Source organism: Pleurodeles waltl, chromosome 2_2, assembly GCF_031143425.1.
Source record: "Pleurodeles waltl isolate 20211129_DDA chromosome 2_2, aPleWal1.hap1.20221129, whole genome shotgun sequence".
Classification (NCBI taxonomy): domain Eukaryota; kingdom Metazoa; phylum Chordata; class Amphibia; order Caudata; family Salamandridae; genus Pleurodeles; species Pleurodeles waltl.
In genome coordinates this window covers 848,351,820-848,374,018 of record NC_090439.1, presented here as the reverse complement: position 1 = coordinate 848,374,018, position 22,199 = coordinate 848,351,820, and the positions used below count along the sequence as shown (strand labels likewise).

General features: G+C 42.9%; 1 protein-coding gene across 4 annotated transcripts in view; it reads right to left on the bottom strand.

Annotated features, from left to right (window-relative positions):
* The window catches only part of PDP1 (pyruvate dehydrogenase phosphatase catalytic subunit 1), a 59,124-nt gene extending 43,153 nt beyond the window's left edge, over positions 1-15,971 (bottom strand). Inside the window, exon 1 of one of the 4 annotated variants that reach the window (XM_069220472.1) lies at positions 15,843-15,971. Coding sequence is in view for 1 of the 4 variants with exons in the window: in XM_069220471.1 (XP_069076572.1) it covers positions 14,951-15,245 (295 nt within the window). In the remaining 3 variants the exon portion in view is untranslated. Of the gene's footprint in view, positions 1-13,072; positions 13,170-14,950 lie in introns of those variants that run through there. The other 3 variants (XM_069220471.1, XM_069220473.1, XM_069220474.1) reach the window with 3 other exon arrangements.
* Between the last annotated feature and the right edge of the window lie 6,228 nt (positions 15,972-22,199).

Here is a 22,199-nt window from a genome sequence, read left to right as displayed (position 1 = left end):
CACCCATTTGAAATGGGTGCAAACTGCGATTGGTTTGCGCCCGCGTTCGCGGTCACAAAACAATCCTACATTGCACTGCGAGTCGCAATTAGGAAGGGAACACCCCTTACTAATTGCGAGTCGCAAACCCGTTTTGTGATTCGGTAACCAGGTAACTGAATCGCAAAACTGGGCTTGTGCATCGCAATGTGCTTTTTGCACGTCGCAAACAGCGAAAGTCGCTGTTTGCGACATGCAAAAAGCTACCTACATGTGGGTCTTGGTCCCTAATTAGGTCTGGTGTTAACGAAGACATTTTGTTTTTATTAAACTTCTATTTCTCTCTCTTTCGGCTGGCTTTACTGTGAGTGATCGCATTCTGCTCTTCCACAAGGAGCATATTGCCACACAAAGTAGTTTTGTTCAGTGTCGGGAACTACAGTGGCAATCAGTGACGTAACGAAACTGGAGGGTGCCCCTTTGCAAAGAACATGGAGGAGCCCCCTCTCCAGACTCACTCAGGGCAGGTGCTGTGCTGAAGGGGCCCCCTGGAGGTTGGCTGCGGGCCTTTGTTATGCCGCTGGTGGCAACGTGTGCTTTTAGAGTTCAAAAACCTTTTAGGGGGTTTTGCCAGTGTTTGTTACAATGTTGAGGGCCTGGTAGCTCCCACAACAATAAAGTATTACAAAAGCCATGTCAAAACAAGACACACATTGATGAAACTAAAAGACTTATAAAAATGTCAGATCAGTTGGCTTTGTCAGTGTTTGTTTTTCATGCTTCCCATAATCGTGTTGAAAATGGTTACACTGATTTTCCATTAGAAATTTTTTGGGAAATACTAGCATGCATCAGCACATTTTACTAAATGACAATTTGCATATAACCAGACAGCATTCTGGGAGCATTATACTTAGCCTCTTAGTCTAAACTTTTCAAACATGTGTGTACACGTTTTTTTTTTTTTTTGTACTGGAACCAACGTCAGTAGTGAAGTGTGACCTTAAAACATTTATTTACAGCACTCACCCTAATAATGAACGCTTTCAAATAATGAACCATAAATACAAGTTCGAACAGCTTTATCTTTTGGAAACACATTACCTCAACTGCAGAGAGTTCCACTCTCTGTAAACAGGCAGCCAAAGGGTTTGTGCTGCAGGGGGTTGGGCCTACTTGTCCCAAGGACAAAGTAAACATAAAAACTTGTTGCCCTTGACCCCAAACCAGATGTCCCGGGCGTCGGGCTATAGGAATTCCACATCCCTGGTCCTCATTAATTTTTGCATCACCTGTACTTACGTCTAGCCTTGCTCCCACCCAGGCATCAGATGTACTTGTTAGCATTGCAATTCACGATAACCCAAAGCAAAGTCTTGTGCTAGGGCAAGGGTGGGTGTTTCAGAGAACTCTTGATTCCTTCATTAAAACAGGCACTGACCCACTGGTAATTATTCCAGTTTCTTGACTCCAAACTCCGGCATCTATGCCTGTTCAGGTGTTTATCCAGTAGAGCACCTACAAGGTTTTTGAAAGATCCTTCAATTTCTGTAGATGGTTACAGCTTCTATTGATGGCTGTAATTAACTCAGTTAGTTCTCTGACAGTCTCTCCCACGTCTCCCTTCAAATCATCAGAGAAATGGCAATTACTGACAGAATGCTAGAGGCCTTCTAAGAACTGAAAAGCATGGGAGCTAAAGACACTGATTTGCCCCCACAGTACGGTACTAGCAGTGTCAACACACATGGGCCAAGGCCAATAAGGCAAGGGAGGTTAAACTTGAAAGTATTAATATGTGAATAGAGGCATTTGATGATGCACCCTGGCCTTTCCAGTGCTTGAAGCACTGCTTACCATTGTGAACGCTAAGAATTCCATATCTATGTCCATCATTGCCCAGGCAGAAAAGAGTGATGCGGAGCTTAGGATCCTGAGCAAAATAACTGACCGCCTATTAAAAAAAAACCTCAATATCTTAATTCAATTGGGCCCAAAAATCAGTAGAAATTCTTCCTGAATAGCTGAAGACTCATGCTACATATTTAAAAGGCTGATTACATTATTGAATAAATCTAGCTATTACCTGTCAAACTAACTAAATGCTTGGAGGGAGATATTGATCCCTAGATCAATGCACAAATACTTATAATGCCCAGGGTACCCGAGTTCCTTATGACGGCCCTGCAACCTACATCCCTGTAAAGCCACACAGTACCCTGTTGTCATGGCAGGCCTGGGACAATGATGAGGGTCTATCTAATGAAATCACCACAATTAAAAAGTAGCTGTAAAATATTCTGTTCTCGCTGCCTAATGCCAATAGTGTTATTACAATCAATCCTTATGGTGTAGATGTCATTCATTGCAATATGCAAATCCTCCCCATTCCTCCAATTGCAGACAGTTGATTCCGACAAGGCAATTTTTGTCCCTCTCAACCACACTGGCATGGATGTGGTGAACAAAGTGAATCAGGCCCAGGTGGAAACAGAAGCCAGTGATGATGTTGCAGTGGACATTTTATTGAATGGAGAATATTTCTCAACTGTATGCAGTGAAAAAAAAAGTGAGGACAGTGCAGAAATTTTAAAAGTTAGACCAGCTATTGCAAAAACCAAAGGGCTGTCTCATACACATGATGCTCCAAATGAGAAAACCTATGTATTTGGTAATATGTTTATTTCGGGAATGCAAGTTCCATAGTACAAGATTAAAAAAAACACTTTCACAATAAGAAATAGAAATTCATATTCGATAAAAAGTTATCAAGACCAATAATACAAAAGATAAGAGCAGAGATAACAAACATCATCAGTCCTCTAATAAAAGGGGCAAATTTAAAACAGTTAAAGATCCTATCCAGGGCTTTTCTTTAATGTACCCTTTAGAAAATCAGTAATTAATGAACAAGAAAGTATTTGCAAGAAGGGCAGGTCTCGTCTGGGTAAAAATTCCTATCCTTGAGATGGGGTGTAGGTTGAAAGGAGAGTAAAATGCAAGATATCTTAGGTTGGGAACAGACCACAACTACAGGGGGGGCAAGGTCAATAACCAAAGACCATCCTCTGGGAACAGCCAACTAATGATGTAACAAACCAGGCCTGAACCCAATCAAAAGATATTGACGAAAAAAATTACTGACAAAAAATCAGATATGTTCTAATATACAGGGTCGTTTTGAGAATGTCATGCACCAGTACAGACCCATTTTGCATTTCGAAAGCCTACCAATTGGAATTTTCTAAGTGCAAAAAAACTGATTTGGGAGCTGTAAACAAATCCAGCGACCAAGTGCCGCAAAGTCTGAGCTCACTCAACTACGGGATTCTATTAGTATATTCCAGTGAAAGGCAATCCCTCAGAAATGACCTAGTGAGGTCCAAGCCCGGATTGATCCAGACAGAGAGCTATTTCAATAACGGTCGGAGGGCAATTATGTCAGAAACTTATCTCTGTCCTATCTGCTCATGGGAAATAAAAGATGACACCTAGCAGAGGAGTGCAAGTAACAGCCTTAAACAAAGATTATCTGAAACCTGTATAGACATAATCAACATACCCCCACAGGCCGCTACCAAACAGCACTGCTGAAACACATTCGTACCTCAAGTACGGTCTGAATCTAAGTAAGTCTGGCAGCAAAGTCAAAGAGAGATACCACCATCTTCCTAAGGTGAAGCTGTGTAGGGTTAATCAATGGGGGAACATTTGTGGAGAAACGGGAAAGGAAAAAAAAAATCCTTGAAATTTCCATCCCCAAGATAACATGTTTTCTGGTTTTAGTAAATCTATTACCAATGATCATAACATGGGACTTTCCCAAATTAGTAGATAGAATTGAGAGAAGCTGTAAAAATCACACGAGTCAAGTAGACGCAGGAGACCCAATCCACACCTTGCCAAAAGAACTGCATCGTCTGCATAAAGCAGAACTGGAATAGGTCTCTTGCCCATTTGTGGCATGTTGCGAGCATCACGTAACAAATTACCCTTTAGATGGTTAACATACAGGGAAAATAAAAGGAGCCAGGGTGCATCCCTGCCTAACTACACGCTTGGTGGCAAACTCCTCAGTGCATTCTCCCTTCCCACTATACCTCATAGAAGTGGTCATACTGCGATGCCGCTCAAAGAGGGAATACACAATATCCACATCAATAACCACTGAGGTCATCATAGTCCATAGTTTATTATTGTTCACAATACTGAAGATCGACAATAGGTCCATGGATGCCAAGTGATTACTTCTGTGCCTGGCAACGTGAATTTGTTCCCAATTAAATACAAATTGAGGGCTGGTCTATGGTGCCTTTTGCCTGCCTAAACCCATAATGAAGGTCAGATAATATCTTATTCTGGTCTGCCCACCATTGAACACGTGATTAAATCACCCTCTGAGCAACCTTAATGGCTCTAACAGTGTGGGTCAGTCTTAACACCCTTTTTAAAGGCAGGGGTAAGCACAGAGTATGACCAGAAATAGGGAATGCCAGGCTGGGTAAGCAAGGGTGCCCACAAATCAGTTTCAAATAAATCAAAAGGGAGTATCTCAGGTGCTGGAGCTTTATTATTAATCAGCTGGTCGTTCGCTTCCCTGACTTCCCCAAGCTGAAAGACGAGATTAGAAGGGCCAGACATGTAGGAATGCTCCCCACCATGGCCTCGGGGTTCGCAAAACCATAGATGTCTCTATAGTGAGCCTAAGGGGCAATGAAGTTGTGTACGGTTAGAGAGTCCTTGCTAGAAAAAAACTGGGAAATGTACTATTTCCCAAAATGTCTCACTATATTTGAAAGAACAGGCATCTTAGAGTTCTGCCCAGATCTGCTGCTCAGGAGATCTTCTCTGGTTCTAATAGCTCTGTAAATCCACCTGCATCTGGCCACTCTAAGGGACAATCTACGTTTACAGTTAAAAGCCTGTAGCAGTACACGATGAGCCTTCGAACATACCTGATCAAACCAACTGGGCTAGCTACAAGACAACCTTTCCCATTGTCATGTTAGCTTTGAGTTTGTCCACCCACAAATGTTACCAAAAGAGGCCACCACTGTCCCACTGACAGAATCACAGAGGCAAACCTCAACATCCCTATGGCAAGACTTAATCAGCGCTTTTAAAAAGGCCTCTGGGTAGATATTCCATTTAATCCTTAAACTTGAGCTGCAATTGCTACATTACTACTCTTCGGGAGCAAGAACAGGATGAGGCAAATGCAAGGTCCCAATGGGTAGATACAATAATTGGTTATGGGCGCTCCAGATCTGATTTAAAATAGAATAATTTGTTACAAAACATAGTCTTGACCTGACTTTGCAAACTACAAGAAACCTGTGCCAGCAACCGATCATGCGAGGGTATAACACCAACAGAAGGAGGGTCAGCGTTTGGACAAGCAAACCCAAAATCCTCCATGGTGCCTGTTTCTTTTTATATTTTTGATGCTCTCTTGGGACTATTATTTCTGATTTTGAATACTCTATATTTGAGCCATCATGGCATTTATTCTGTACTGCTTTATTTTGAGATTGTTGTAATAAAACCTTTAACTTTCCTCTGATCTAGAAACCAATTACTGAGTGATCCCAATGATTTGTTTTGCTAATCTGCTAAACTGTTGTTTGTGAGGGTGACTTTTTGCGCAAGATCAACCTGGAGCAGAACTGCCTGAGGTAAATTTTGGGGTGATCTGAATTTTGGGGTGTCCTAAGTATTGGGGTACATGGTTCTGCTTCCACCGGGGCAAGCAACAACACAGACAGTGAGAGGGGGCAAGAAACAAAACAGACAGCAGGAGGGGCTAGCAACAACATGGATAACAGGAGAGACAAGCAACAACACGGACAGCAGGTGACAGAAAGAAGAATTTGAGGGCGCCAGCTTCTAAATACATGCACTCGCCAGGGCATGCTTCAACAAAAAGAAGCAAGCATTGGCAAAGCCAACAGATCTTGCCTATGTGAGATGTATTGGCCTTGTCAACATTTTTGCAGCCGCTTGTACTGCCTCAAGCAAGACCTAAAAAGAAAAACAAAGGCATGATGACGTGGCCAGTGTTATCTGTTGTGTCATTCCCAATGCATTTGAATGCCTGCAGAATGACCCAGGTGCCATTTTCTTTTCTTTTAATTGACCGATCTAAGATGAAGGACATCACTTGACAAAGTAAATAGAAGAAAACAAAAAGAAGAAATGTTAAGCGTGTGAAAGCGTTTTTTTGTAGCACAGCACCTGGATGTATATGGAGGCTGCCGGGTCCTCCACAAATGTAAAAATGCAAATGCCCACAAGGGTAGGGGAGCAATGGAAGAGCTGGTGGGTTGGAGGAAAAGAAAAGCAAGTCACAAGGGGGAGAGCAAAACGGAGTGCAAGAGGAGAAGCACTCAAGGGACAAAGCACACGAGGGAGAGCAAGACAGAGCACATGGGGGTGGGGTGTTGGGGGAAGACACCAGAAAGAAAAACACACTGTGTGGTGGAGGTAAGGTTTTTAGGGGAAGAAACCAACACACCAAGGAGAGAGCTAGCAAACACATTCACTCTCCAGGAGTGCATAAAGGAAAAGAAAAAAAGTAGTCACTTAAAGTGAGCAGTAGAAGAATACAAATTAAAAACATGGTAAAGAAGGCATCATCCAGGGGAGGAACAAACACACTTTAGACAAGGCAAGTCATTCAGTAAGAAGCAAGCAAAGGAAGTGACAACAATCCCAAACAACGGTGAAAAATGGGTGGGCTTTAGCTCCACTGTACGTTTTGGGAAGTCCATAAAAGGCAGATGAGACCTAAAAACATTAGCTCTCCCAGTGGCTGCAGTGGTCTACCATTACTGCTATTGGGGCGCTGGTGAGAGAAGAGAGAAAGAAAACCCGAGTCTCTCAAATAATCGAAATTAGCAATAGTGTAAAGCTTGATGTTTTAGATGGGGGAGCGGCTTTACTATTACGGCCAGCATAAGTAAATAGTATACTTTTAAGTGAATGAGAAATATGGGGATGGGAAGAAACAACTCGGGTTAAAGTAGCTGAACTTCAAATGCTCCTGATCGAACAACCACTTCACAATTCAAAGTTTGAACCACCACTGATAACACTGAGAACCAAACCTTTTTCCCCACCTGATTTAATCACTGCATCCCAAAATAAATAAATAAGCAGTACTGACCCGATCCTCTCCAAACCGCCACATTCAACTCACCTTCTTCATTTGAAACCTTACCTCTGCAACCATGTGAACATCCAGGCAAAAATATGCTTCAAAAGTGCAGCATTCTCACTTACTGTGTGGCTTTGGATGGCAAACTTTTTCTCTCCTACTTCGGCGCCCCTCCCTAACTTCCACCTCCAATCAGATCCCTCTACCCGCTTACTTTTTCTACATCCCTCCTTGGTACTGAGGCCAATCATCCTTTCTCTGCGGACAATTCATAATTCCAGTCTCTCTCAGGCACTTTCACTACCATCTCTTCCTTCCTCCTCTCCGTCCCCTTCTAATCCTGCAATTCAACGATCACCCTGATGGACTCAAATAATGTGTCTACTGCCACTCCTCTACCAACCTAACTAACCATCTGATGTAATAAAATCATACTTTTACAAATAGTTGCTATTAAACATGGAATCACTGAATCAAATGGTCTCGGGTTCACCCATTTCAGCCGCTCACATCTTGGATGCATTTTGCGACCCTCAGTACCTCCTCACTTTTAGCAATATTCATATTGCAATCTAATTTCTTGCTATAATTCAGTGCAACCTCCATATAGCTTCCCCTTTAGCTAGGTCTGCAGGCACAACTGCCAAAGTATTGAAAAGAAATGGGCTCTGTCAACTTCTACTCTCAACTTGGAGCTTTTCTGTATCCAACAATCTCAGCATAACAGTTTCATCACTGACCAACACCAGTCCTCAGCAACATCATCTAAACATAAATCAAACAAAAGATCTTTCGAAAGGCACAGGACAGGGGGAGAAAAGCATCCCCCATGGCAAACTGATACTGCAATATCACTACAGAATCAATAAAGATGCAATAAGGAAAGGCAAAAGGATGTTGTTGCTACGTCTGTTGTATCTATGAAGCCCAAAGAGAGAACTTCACATGATAGTCACTTAATTCCAAAAACCCTGGATACCCAGCTACAAAAATAAGGCGTACACAAGATCTATGTGAGCCCCAGGCAGACCATTTCACTTCTAAAGCCTAAGACCTGGAAGGATACCAAGGAGGACAAGAAGCTCAAGTCACTTATCTCCTTAACCTTTAAACAGATACATCAACTAAGACAACTCGGGTTCACTGTTCGAACCATGAATAACTCCACAAAGCTTACAAAAATTGTGCCACTTCAGGATCATATGTGGACCCTTAACTATCTTACACTGAAAGGGATCCTTGCCATCAGCCAAGCTTCCATTGTCACCAGCAGAATCATCAATCACCATATTGGTCTTCAGTCTGTCTTCCTCAGAACGGTTTTAACATTAAACAGGCGAGGATTCAATCTGTTATGTAGTTGGTTCCTAATGCTGCAGAATGGGCGATCCAGTATTCACGCCAGTTACCGACTGATGAATCAAAGAGCCTGAAGACCAATACGTTGATGTAGGCTGCTTCTACAGAGTGAGGTTTTGTATGAGTTGACTGGATCATTTGGGAAGGTTATCGCAACTTTGAAAAGGTTTGAAGATAATATATCAGATAACCTAAAACACCATATGCCCATAGGGCTTTCATCTAGTTCTGAGGATGGACCCTAGAAATTATTGAAGAGGGACCAAAACATCAATTCACTGGAAGTTCCAAAAGAAGGTAGTGGATCCTCAGTTTGGATTATCAGGAGTGCATTGTTTCCTTTCCAGACTAGCCCCCATGCCCTCACGGCTCGCTGCCTTGTGCTCTTTAATTTTTTCGAGATGTGTTTTTATGTTTTTGGAAGCCAGTTGTAATGGAGTTCTATTGCTTCACCCTATGGGAACACATATTTGTTTAATATTGTTTATAATGTTTCAATGTTGCATCTTTTCTATATATTAAACAAGAAGAAGCTGTAGATTCTGTATTTCTCTCCTTTAAAAAAAATACATTTTGTAACAAAAAATAAACTTGACTGTTTAATTCATTAAAGAATTAAATTCATGCCCAAATGGCATTTGTTTAGTGTGATAGCTATTTGTACTATTGAACTACTATTCCAATCACAAAAAATCAGGGAAGAATTTGCAACCACTTTTCGCAAAGGGTATAACAGTACATGAGGCCCGATATTCCGTCTAGATCGAACTGTCAAGATGGAAACTTGTGTAGTACTGTCACTTTTTTGTATTCTGAAACCCAATTCCAAACGTAGGCAGGGCTGCAACGCAAGATTTATCGTCGTAGCTCATGTCTTATGCACGGAATTGCTTGAGTAGTTTAAGTTTGTAAGCGGGTGTCATCTAACTCCCTCAGTGACTAGTGTGACAGAACTAAATCATTAGGCGGGAGAAAACTTCTCTACACAGAGGATCCCCTACTCCGTTTTAGAGACATTTACCTGGGGAGCAAAGCCTACTGAAAATCAAAGTTTCTTCTACCCTCCCTGCCCCATTATTTTATTCCACTTGGGACATACAGGGAGTGCAGAATTATTAGGCAAATGAGTATTTTGACCACATCATCCTCTTTATGCATGTTGTCTTACTCCAAGCTGTATAGGCTCGAAAGCCTACTACCAATTAAGCATATTAGGTGATGAGCATCTCTGTAATGAGAAGGGGTGTGGTCTAATGACATCAACACCCTATATCAGGTGTGCATAATTATTAGGCAACTTCCTTTCCTTTGGCAAAATGGGTCAAAAGAAGGACTTGACAGGCTCAGAAAAGTCAAAAATAGTGAGATATCTTGCAGAGGGATGCAGCATTCTTAAAATTGCAAAGCTTCTGAAGCGTGATCATCGAACAATCAAGCGTTTCATTCAAAATAGTCAACAGGGTCGCAAGAAGCGTGTGGAAAAACCAAGGCGCAAAATAACTGCCCATGAACTGAGAAAAGTCAAGCGTGCAGCTGCCACGATGCCACTTGCCACCAGTTTGGCCATATTTCAGAGCTGCAACATCACTGGAGTGCCCAAAAGCACAAGGTGTGCAATACTCTGAGACATGGCCAAGGTAAGAAAGGCTGAAAGACGACCACCACTGAACAAGACACACAAGCTGAAACGTCAAGACTGGGCCAAGAAATATCTCAAGACTGATTTTTCTAAGGTTTTATGGACTGATGAAATGAGAGTGAGTCTTGATGGGCCAGATGGATGGGCCCGTGGCTGGATTGGTAAAGGGCAGAGAGCTCCAGTCCGACTCAGACGCCAGCAAGGTGGAGGTGGAGTACTGGTTTGGGCTGGTATCATCAAAGATGAGCTTGTGGGGCCTTTTTGGGTTGAGGATGGAGTCAAGCTCAACTCCCAGTCCTACTGCCAGTTCCTGGAAGACACCTTCTTCAAGCAGTGGTACAGGAAGAAGTCTGCATCCTTCAAGAAAAACATGATTTTCATGCAGGACAATGCTCCATCACATGCGTCCAAGTACTCCACAGCGTGGCTGGCAAGAAAGGGTATAAAAGAAGGAAATCTAATGACATGGCCTCCTTGTTCACCTGATCTGAACCCCATTGAGAACCTGTGGTCCATCATCAAATGTGAGATTTACAAGGAGGGAAAACAGTACACCTCTCTGAACAGTGTCTGGGAGGCTGTGGTTGCTGCTGCACGCAATGTTGATGGTGAACAGATCAAAACACTGACAGAATCCATGGATGGCAGGCTTTTGAGTGTCCTTGCAAAGAAAGGTGGCTATATTGGTCACTGATTTGTTTTTGTTTTGTTTTTGAATGTCAGAAATGTATATTTGTGAATGTTGAGATGTTATATTGGTTTCACTGGTAATAATAAATAATTGAAATGGGTATATATTTGTTTTTTGTTAAGTTGCCTAATAATTATGCACACCTGATATAGGGTGTTGATGTCATTAGACCACACCCCTTCTCATTACAGAGATGCACATCACCTAATATGCTTAATTGGTAGTAGGCTTTCGAGCCTATACAGCTTGGAGTAAGACAACATGCATAAAGAGGATGATGTGGTCAAAATACTCATTTGCCTAATAATTCTGCACTCCCTGTAGCAGAATAGCAGGTTTGCAAAACCAGGGGCAGGGATAGATATACGTCCATAACATAAAACACTTCTACTCTCTCCTATTCCATCCCTTCAAAATGCAAAACTCAGTAGCTACTGGGGGACATCACTGCAATTTAGTGTCCCTCGGTCCTGCCTGTGATCAATCGAACCGGGGCTGTCTCTTCAGGTCTCGGAGACATTGGAAAGGCACGCCACAGAAGCCTACAAGGTCATTCAGTACAGACGGCGTCGATTTCTGAGACGTTCTCCAATGAAAAACGAAAAACAAGCTACAGAAACCAGTGCCAACGAGATGTATATATGTATATAAGTATACATATACACACACACACACACACACACACACAGAGTCGAGAAAACCGTCCGTGCTAAGTATGGGGATGAAACGTACAGTCCCAATGTAAAAGTAATACATTTAAAACTAAACTCAAGCAGTTGAGTCTTGCAATGTTCTGGGAACTATGTAATATGAAGCTTCAAAGTAAATGTCAATTGTAACAGGGAAAAAGATGTGCGGAAATTGTACCCTTGGCTCGGCCGGGAGGAGACGGGGCGGCCTAGTACTGAGCACAGATCCTAAAAGGGGCACCTTGTGAGGCTTTTCCAATGCCCTCCGTAACGCAGTGCTGTGCGGGCAGAAGCAATTAATAGCGCCGCAACCCTGCACCCTTGGAACAGTATCCGCTCCACATGCCTCACTGCTCAACGCCAGCACAGGGCCTGGCAGCCGGCCAGGGCTCGGCTCCAAGGGGGCGGGCAGCTCTGCTGCAGAGGCGCGCTGTTCTGTCACACGGGAAGACGTTCAACTCCTCGAGCAGCGGTGCGAACCAGTCTGTGAGGAAAAGGCGTCCACATGAACGAGTTCCTCGGTCTTCCAGCTGCACCCAGCTGTTTAAACGGGAGCGAGTGAGACGTGCGGGTGCTCACTAGCAGAGGGCGCAGTGTACGAGAAGTAACCGCTGGGGACGCGGTGTATGAGGAGTGAGTGGGCTGGTGCAGGAAGCCGTGCAGGTAGCGGTGCACGTGAAACTAAAGGCCCTGACCAGCAGCAATCCATTTAGTAGAATTCCCAGAACCCATATAGTTCATCATTCCCGAGCTCTTACCAAGCACGTTTGCTCCACTGTGCTACTTGAGATACAAATCAAAGTACTGCGATAGAGCACCCAACATTTCTCATACAAGACAATCTACATCTAACATCCTGGCAACCATTCGCTCTAAAAGGGAAGTCAGACTACTAATGCAAACTGGAGTGTTTTACTGCCTCGATGCGGTGTAAAGTACTATATCAGGGGTCTAGTACTTTTCTGTAACAAGAGCTACTTATGCTTAATGAATAATATTCCTATCAACTAATATTATAAGGCTTTTAATAGTGAACACATCAGACAAGATTATATTAGTGGCTACACTATGCAAAAGTACCAGTAGTGATCACCTCAGTGCATCAGACAGGGTTGCCAGCACCATATTTGTCAATTTGGAATACCTTTACACAAGTAATACATAACACCAACAGATGCAGTCCTCATAGCACCAAGGTCAAGATATTAGTAATAAGTCTCCCTGCCACATGATTTATCACTTAGCTTTAGCTTTACTAGTATTCGGGCAACTAAACCTTTCTTCTCCAAACATCATCTAATGAGTTTTGAAACACTTTTTCGGCTTGAATACATACTTTTCAATTTTTATATAAATATATTAATTCAGCCAAGCAAAAGGTTTTAAATTTAGTAGACTAATACACACAGGAGCACTACTCAAAGGTAGCTATAGAGCTACCGGTAGATCATAAGTTATTCACTGGAAAAGCCTATTCTCTAAAAATGTAACAACAAAATTATGTATATACATTGTTTGGTACAATGCATTTAATTAAAGAGATACAAACATTTTCTTACCAGTAAATTCATTCTTAGGTTAAAGTTTTCATTGTGTTATACTTTCCAATTCCAGAGAGATAAACTTGTTTTTTGAATTGCGAACACCTGAGTCATATTGATTGGTATTCACACACACGTTTGCAGAAAGACTGAGCTTTGTCACTGGAGTTGAAATATGTTACTTATGTAGTAGTCTCTTTAACACCATGACCCCGAGCGTTTTCGATCGCAAGTTGTTGGATATGGCACCAGTAATTTATCGAACTGGGAAGCAAGGCTCATATGTCTGGTTAACCTTGTCCCTGCCCCCCCCCCAATTAGAACTTTCCAAAAATAGAAAAAGGGCATTCCAACACTTGGATTTTTAACACTAAAGAAGTAAAATTCCTGAAAATTTACCAACTATTGGTCTGAAATTTAGACTTCTATTAAAGAGGGCCAGATGAAAAGCACATGGCTTTCAACTGCGCCCATGTCATGGCAATGACTTATAGCCAACTCTAGTTGTTCATCCCACAGCAGGATGCAGGCTAGACCTTATGTACAGAACAGCATGTCCCAATATTGTTGGTTGGTGTTTTGCTTGTTGTGTAGTTGGCGTTCCTGGATGAGAACAAAGTGGACAGGATAAAACACTGGGAACAACAGAGTGCTGTACATAGAGGATGTTAGAAGACAACACAAGATCAGTTGAAATGTCTGGATTATATAATTACATGTCAAATTACAATTTAATTAAACTTCACTTATTTACAATCATAGACAAGGGGAGAACAAGCAAATCGCATACAATCACACAATCTTTGTCCAAGTGCCAACGCCGAGATTAAAACCCTAATTCCGAGTGTCAGCAATTTATCTCATGGCAAGGGGAATGTTTACAGCCACGGGAGTATGAAACCTTATATCATAAACGCCCGGGGCTCTAGGCAGAATTCCCAGTTCCGCACTAAAAACATAGAAGCAGAAAGATGACTCGTGTTTATTTTGTTTCAGTTTGGCATTCCAGCCCAAAGGCAGAAAAGAAGTTCAGTGCATCTAAGGCTATTAGTTATTACCCCAAACCGATACAGTTATTTTAAAATTGTGCTCATTGTATGGGTAAATCTCTAATTAGCCAATCACAACACATATGGAACGTTCGCTATGTAGAATGGAGAAGAATTGTTTTCTGAAAAGGTTATCCGCAGTTGTGGAAATAAACCATCAGAAAGTTCTTAACGTGACTAATCGCTCCTACTGCTTTCCATACCGTACTGGCGTGAAAGATCAAAAGACTGTGCTTAGGTGTATGCCAGAGTCAAAAGGCAGCAGGATAAGGTCTGAACAAAGGTTCAGGATGGACTCGCCAATTTGTAGAGAAGACCCCGGATGGACAGGGAAGAGAACAGATACTGAGCTGTGAGCCGCTGCTTTAAAGCTTCTTTCAATCTAAGCGCTAAATGCCAACACTTCTGCCGCGCAGAGAAGTCATGTTACTCAAAAGGGGTAAAAAAAGTGAGAGATGCAAATACTGACAGCAGACCAGGTGGCCAACTTAATACACTGTCACCCACCATCTATGTTCACACACTGCACGTGCAGGCAGCGCATTACTGTACTAGTGGCACGGCTGGCACGAGGCAAGCTTCCACGTGCTAAAACACCTGATGAGAAACAAATTAAGGATCATGGTCTTCATCGTTCTTATATTGATGGAGAATAGCATTGTTAGGGTTTCGATTAATTCGCTGCGAGAATTTTCTTAACGATATATGCTCACAGTCTCTGAATTCCCTGCTGTTAATTCCCCACTAAGAGCTTTTTTTTGGATGCTAGTCGGAGGACAGTCCCAGTGACATCCCGCACCCTGCAGGGCTTCCCAGATTGATATACCATCCCCTTGCCTTTCTGTACCTTTGTGCGGCAGCGGACGGCCGTTTCCGTGGCTCGGGCTTCTTGGCTCCGCTCTGCTTCCGCCGGGGCTGGCTGCTGGAAGCTTCAGGGTCGGGGTCGCGGCCCAGGTTCCGGATCGCGCCCTCCTCCCACTCTGCGATGTCTCCCTGTCTGTGGCGGCCACAACTCGGAAAGAGTCCGCGCTGCAGAACGTGCGGGGGAGACACCTGTGGGGAGCTGACCGTGGTGTCATCACCGCACACGGGCCATTGAGAGCGGGAGCCTCGCCCCTTGCATTAGTGGTGGTGGCAGGCATGAGATGACAAACCCACGCACCCCACTTTTACAACTAGCACTGGCCTAATAAGCAAAGGCATGAGATGACACCCGAGTGCATTAACGATGCCTGAGAGTGACAGGAAGAAGATGAAAGAAGCCCACAGGCATGATAGGACCGATGACCTGCCTTAAGGGTACCCGGTAGCCGCAAGCACGGACATGAATGACCCCTGCATTTCAGGTGCCAGATAATGGAAAGTTTAGCATGCCCGACACCTCGTGCATTAAAGATACTTAGTGGAAGGTGGACTAAGAAGGTAGACACTCATGCACTATACGTACTCAGTCAGATCCGTGTTAAGGGCAGGACCCAACCATCTCTCTCGCATCAGCGGTGTGGGCACGACAACACACATGAGATGACACACTCGACTGCATTAGTGGTGCTGGGTGGTGCCACCCCCCTGCCCTAGGTCTGTCCCGTGGAGACAGGAATGGGTGAGATGTAATGGCAAAATGTGATGTGGCGAGCGTGAGATGTCATGTCCCCGGGCAGAGCTGCTCCCGCTGCAGACCCCAACACACACCACAATCCTCCCAAACTAGGCGGGAGGTTCCCGAGCGCGGGGCTTACCTCCCGCCTCCTGATGGAGAATCTGTTAAAATCCGATTGCCTCTGTCTGGCCTTCGCCTGTAAACGATTTCACGTACTGAAGGCAGGGAGTGGCAGTGGGAAAGCTGGTTAGCACTGATTGGCAGGCAAAGCAGCAACACTACCGAAGGCGGGGACTGTGCCGCCCCCACGCATCCTGCGATTGGTTACAATGAAAGGCCCTGCCCGGAAAAGACAGCTCAGCCAGGCGGAAGAAAACGCCCCTTTGCCCCGGGAGAGACTGCACCAGTGCCCCGGAAGTTGTTCACGAGCTGGTGGCGGACTGATGTTTCAGTTTGGGTGAAGCTGATAGTGCTGCTTGTTGTGAAGGGTGTTTTCTGAAGCTGGATAGCGGTGTCTTGTGTTTCGGCTTTATCAGATAGGGAAGACCGAAGCGACAGCAAATGGAAAGCAAAGGAATCCCGCTCTTTCCGACCTTACTCACTGTTCGCATTGTGACAAGGTGGTGTTACTGTTACCTGGTACCCATACGTTTTTGCTAAGCTTGGGCATGTCGTGTTAAATAGTGCTTCGCTTCTAAACCCAAAACCATTAGCGTGGAGCAGTGACAGATTCTTCCCCATAGAAGGTACGGTTATAGGGTGGCTCCATGTCAACCATACCATACCGGGTTTTCGTTTAATAATCTAATGCTTTCTGAGGGTAGTTCCGCTCCAGTTTCGCGATTGGAGTGAATCGACGTTCGAATAGAAGTATTTGTAAAAGAAAACTCAAGATTTGAGCTGTGTGTCACAGGCTATACGGGGTTAAGTGTTAACTGTGCTGTAAGTACGCTGTCGTAATTGAAAGTGTGTAACGCATATATAAGATTCTTAAGCACAGAACCCAGGAACATACCAACAAGCCCACAACACCCCCTTCTTTATTTAAAATACAAAAACAGTTATACATATGTTAACGCGTCCCTGTATGATTATTTATTATACATCAGGACTCGTTTTAGGCCAATGAATCTTTTGACCTAGTTGAGAGACACCTTAGGACGAGATAGCTAATCAATATGTCAAACAATACCTCAATAATATTATCAATATTTATTACCACAATGCATTTCACTTTAGTCAAAGACATTAATCAACTCAAGACACCACCATGACCTGGCAATCATGAATAACCACACCAGTTTAGTAGAAGTTTATGAGTTTTATTCCCTATTAGTACAATTCTAAAAGCATGTGTGTTAATCTCAACACCAAAACACTCAAAAACATTGTCATAATTTAGCAACTCGAATAAGACTTCAACAACCCGAGGAACGCAATTATTAGAACATAACACAAGGTCAACATAAATCAATTTTAGCAGAGTGTCATCAATGTGTCAGTTCAACAAAACATAGATTCAGTCGTTTGTCTATTTGCGTTGGTGTAGTGAACCCCTTTCCTAACCTCTGATTAGCATTAGCATGTTGGGCTTCATGCAAAACAATTTAGAACACCAATTTGGCAAACATCCAGCTACGGTCTCTGTCAAAAGTAAGCAGTTGGTACCTAGAAAGGAAAAGCAAACAGACAAATCACAATTGCATTGTCATAGTTACCCTCCAAGGTTTGGGTCAGCACTCAGGTTCAGTCTTCGTCTTCAGGACATCAGTCAAAACTCAGCTCCGGGGCAAAAGGGGCACTTCCCTCATAAGGAGGCAAAGTGTAAAATGGGCAATCTTAAGGATGAGGGTGGTTTAAGTAAAGCCAAAATAAGTCACCAGAGTGACAACGTTTCTGGATAAAATCAATAGCATTCCCTACCTAATTCTAAATGGCTCCCTGTGTCATGGGTTTTTATCCCTTTTTCGTTGTACATTGCCCTAGAATTTTATTGGTCGTTGGATATACCCCACTATCTTCACCCAGTTAGAAAGCAGATTATGTCATTAATCTTTCACCCAATATTAGTTTACAGACATTTTATTGGTCCATATGATTGACGTCTTCAGAGGTAGCACGTCAGGTATGATTTCATCCTTCTGTAATTCTTTGCACATATTTTGGTCAGTAGCTCCATTGTCTTCACCGGTTTAAACGACCTTGTACATTACATTAATCTACACTGTTGCATTTTGCCTAATATTTTCTACAAGCAATGTGGATTTCATGAGAACGGATCTACTGGGGTTACATTCAGCTTCTAGTTTGAGGAAAAACATGGGGTCATGTCCTTTTGCGAGTCAGCACGCTGCAAGATAGGAAAAATACATTTAATATGAGAGCCAGGCAGCTAAGCTTCGGCTCATGCTAACTTAAGGCCTACAGGATTCATTTTGCTTTACTGTAATAACATAATCATTAGTGCAAAACTTATTCAGTATAATAATTCATAAACATTTGTCATTTTGTTAGTCCATGTATTCATTGGCAGCCACTCCCCGTGGTCACATTTCAAGTGCACGATTAAGCAAGATTCATTACTACAGTTCCTATGCGTTATTATCACACATTAATTCATAAACATTTCATGTTAATATAGATTATATAAGCTACGCTTTCTCAGTGCCTCCTCTGATGGCGTTTGTCATCATACAAACCTTTCCTTTTTCAACCTTTCATTTTTAATTTTTCACCATGCGCATAATGCACATTTCAACATCTTGTCCCTTGTGTGAGCTCTCCCATATTTCATTAAACATTTTCTCCCTTTCACTTTCCTCATGTTTCTCTTTGTCCAATTTCTTTTAAATTTGTCATTAATTTTTCATTCTCCCCATAAACCTAATAAACAGATAACATAACATAACGTGTATTTGTAAAGCGCACGTTCACCCGCAGGCATCTTGGCGCTGAATAACAGATGTTTATTGTTACCCAACTCAATGGTACTCATTTTATCGACCTCAGAATTTTGGATGAAAGGCTGAGTGAACCTGCCGGGATTTGAACCTGTGACCATGAGGTCAAACACAGGCCCCTATAGTGGACGCATTAGTCCACTAAGCCACCAGACCCGGCTTTAGAACAATTAATAGACCCCCTAGTATTTTTGCAAGAACCCCATTCCAAATATTGATAAACCAGCTCCCTACTCTGGCAATTCCTTTTCCCACTTTCTCCTACACTCCAGGTTCCTTCAAATCCTTCAAATCTGTACTATCTCTAGTTAGGTTAGTAAGCATACCTCTAATCTTTTTACTATTATCCAGTATAAATGGACAACAATGACGCTCGTTGAGCATCTTGCAGACTCCTCCGCTCTTTGCTAAAAGAATGTCTAAAGCAAGCTGATTTTGAAGAGTCATAGCTCTTTCCGCAGCAAGTTCAGTATCCATCAGGAGTATAGCCCCTGTGAAGTTTATCAGCATGTTTTCCACAATAGTAGACAACTTTCGAATCTTTATGGAGTTTAGAATAACTCCTACTGAAGGAATTATGGCTCCAAATATATCACCCATGACAGCAGCCGCTGTCTCTCGTTTTTGTCTAGCATGTTGTAATTCAGACGCTTTAGGTATTTGCTTTAAGTCATCAATCTGGTAAATCTTTGGGAAAACTATCCCCAAATAACATGTCCCATACCATCCCTTAGGGAGACGGTAATAGGCATTAAGTCCACGTATATAATAGATCCCAGGGATCGCTGGATCCTGTCCATTTAACATGAATGTCCATTTACTCTGAAACAAAAACACATGCCTGCAATCACTCGTTCCCACAAATAAAGTGTCATGATCAGATTTTGGCCTGTATATACAAAGCCTCCCTATGTGTAATGCATCTATTGCTAGTTTGCCCTGCGTCTTTATTGCTTTGGAAGCATAATCATTTGCATATGTGCACTTCTCTAATCCTTTTTCTAATCTTTCTTTCAATGCTTTGCATCTATCATCTGTGTGATCTAAGAAGATTTTCTCCACAGGCGTTAATAAGCAGGTTAGATTGTTTTGGTGTGTGTATAAGCTGTCCCAAATGTTAGTGTCGGTTCAAAGAAACGTCTAACTAATTTTATACTATGCTCCTTAGCTAACTTATTCAAAAACTCAATCACAGGCACAAAAGAAAACACCACATCTAAATTTGAATAAAAGTATTGCACATGTTCCTGGTCGTAGAATCTTGTTAGTAGCAGACTAAAGCTTATCCCGTAAGTTAATGGAAGACTATGATATGTGACCCCCTCTTGTACTGATGAAGGAATCTTTGTACACACATAACAGTTTCTCGCATCCATTGTATCAACATACTCATTCAGCAAGCGATAGAAGGCATTAGTGGAGAGTTCCCCTTTTGAATTAGTTCCCTCATGCAAGTGTTTTGTATCTTGCTCAAACTTTTCCCACAGTGTAAGTGTAGCAGTTTCAGGTTTTGAACATTATTAGTCGCTTTCTTATCCAACCAGGGCATTCCCACAATCACACCTACAATTATTTTTGCACATACAATACCTAATATAACACTTAACCAACCACACACTTTACCCTTCTTGCTACTGCTTCTTTTATAAGCCGTGGTTTGTAAAGGATCAGATAGCAGAATAACTCAGAACAATCAACTTGAGGACGATTAAAAGCTTTTTTTTTTTTTTTTCTCTTGATGCAAAGTCTCTTTTTCTTTTCTGCATGTATTTACAGCGTTTCGCTCACCCCAGGACCCTTTTGTCAAATCAGGTTAGCAGCTTGTCATATTCAGGTTTCAGAGTCAGTTCAGGTTATCAGTGTCACATCTGGTAATTCATCAGTCTCTTTTCTCAGCTTTCAATTTGGATTTAAATTTTAACACAGTCTCTTGCTTAAGGTGGTTTCAGGTATCATAGTATTGGCCTGGTACTTCTCGATCAAAGCAAAACGCTAAGAATTCTTGCTGCCATTCAGATGTCGATGCATGTGCCCATTCAGGACCTGCGTACCTTCTATTTGCAACTCTTTTTCTTTTCAGCCTGCGTTCACTCTGCAGCCCTCCTTCACTTAGATCCTCCTTTCTGGTTGTATCAATTTCTTCCTCTATTGTCTCACCTGGGACGATCTTTTCCCTTGCAGCTTGTTTCTTTGGCCAATTATCACCTTTATGCGTCTTCTTCCTGCTTGGCCTTTCAGGACGCTGAACAGCACCCTCCTCTTGTGCTATGGTGTTTTCTCTTGACAGACCTGCAACTGGCTCGGGGGATGCCGGTGTGCTTTGACCTCCCTCTATTATTTCCCCTTCTTCTTCTTCTGGGTCTGTAACAGGTTCAAGCTCTAACCCGTATCCGTCTACTTCGGGGAGAACCTCTCCTTATCTTAGTTCTCCTGCTGCCTCTACTGAGATAGGCTCACCGTCTCCTCTCTCGAACTCGTTTGCTGTTTGATGGACTAGGCCGTCCTCAGTGGGCTCTTCTGCAGTCTCAGTTCCCCCTTGGCTGTTTACCGGCCCTGAGACTTCCTTCTCTGGGATTGCTGAGTCGGAAACTTCAAGTTCCTCATCAGTCGGACATGTTACCTTCTTTGTGTGACTGGCATTTATCCAGTTTGGAACGCCTGCACATTTCACAGCAGTGGTTGTTGTCAGTATTCATTGATATGGCCCCTTCCAGCGCGGCTCCAAGCACGACTTCCTCACATGCTTCTTGACAACCACCCAGTCACCGGTTTGCAGGTTGTGACCTGGATCACTGATCGGTGGCAATGTGTTGGCCTCCACCTGGTGGGAAAAAGAGCGGACCACATCAGCCAAACCTTTTCAGTAATCCAACACCATAACATCTGTGATATTCACAAGAACATTTGCAGGTACTACGGGCAACCTCATAGCTCTGCCCATGAGGATCTCATGGGGTGATAGTCCTGTCTTCTTATCAGGGGTATTTCTCATCGACATCAGCACTAAGGGTAATGCATCTGGCCATTTCATATTGGTAGCTGCACACATTTTTGCCATTCTCAACTTCAAGGTACCATTCATCTGTTCCACTAGTCCTGATGCTTCGGGGCGATAGCTACAATGCAGCTTCTGCTCAATGTCTAATGCGGCACACACAAGCTTTATCACCTCATTGTCGAAGTGTCTGCCCCTATCTGATTCTAAAGAGACTGGAAACCCGAACCTGGGTATTAGCTCCCTAAGCTACAGCTTTGCAACTGTGAGACTGTCATTTCTACGTGTAGGATAGGCTTCAATCCAGTGACTGAAAACGCACACAATCACCAACACATACCTCAGGCCTCCACATACAGGCATTTCAATGAAATCCATCTGCATCTTGCTAAATGGACCTCCAGCTCTCCCTATGTGGCTCAATGTGACCACAGTTCCTTTCTCTGCATTCATCTGCTGACAGATGATGCACCTGTGACAGGTAACATCTGTGGCTTGTCTGAATTTCGGATTGAACCAATCAATTTTGAATAATCTGATC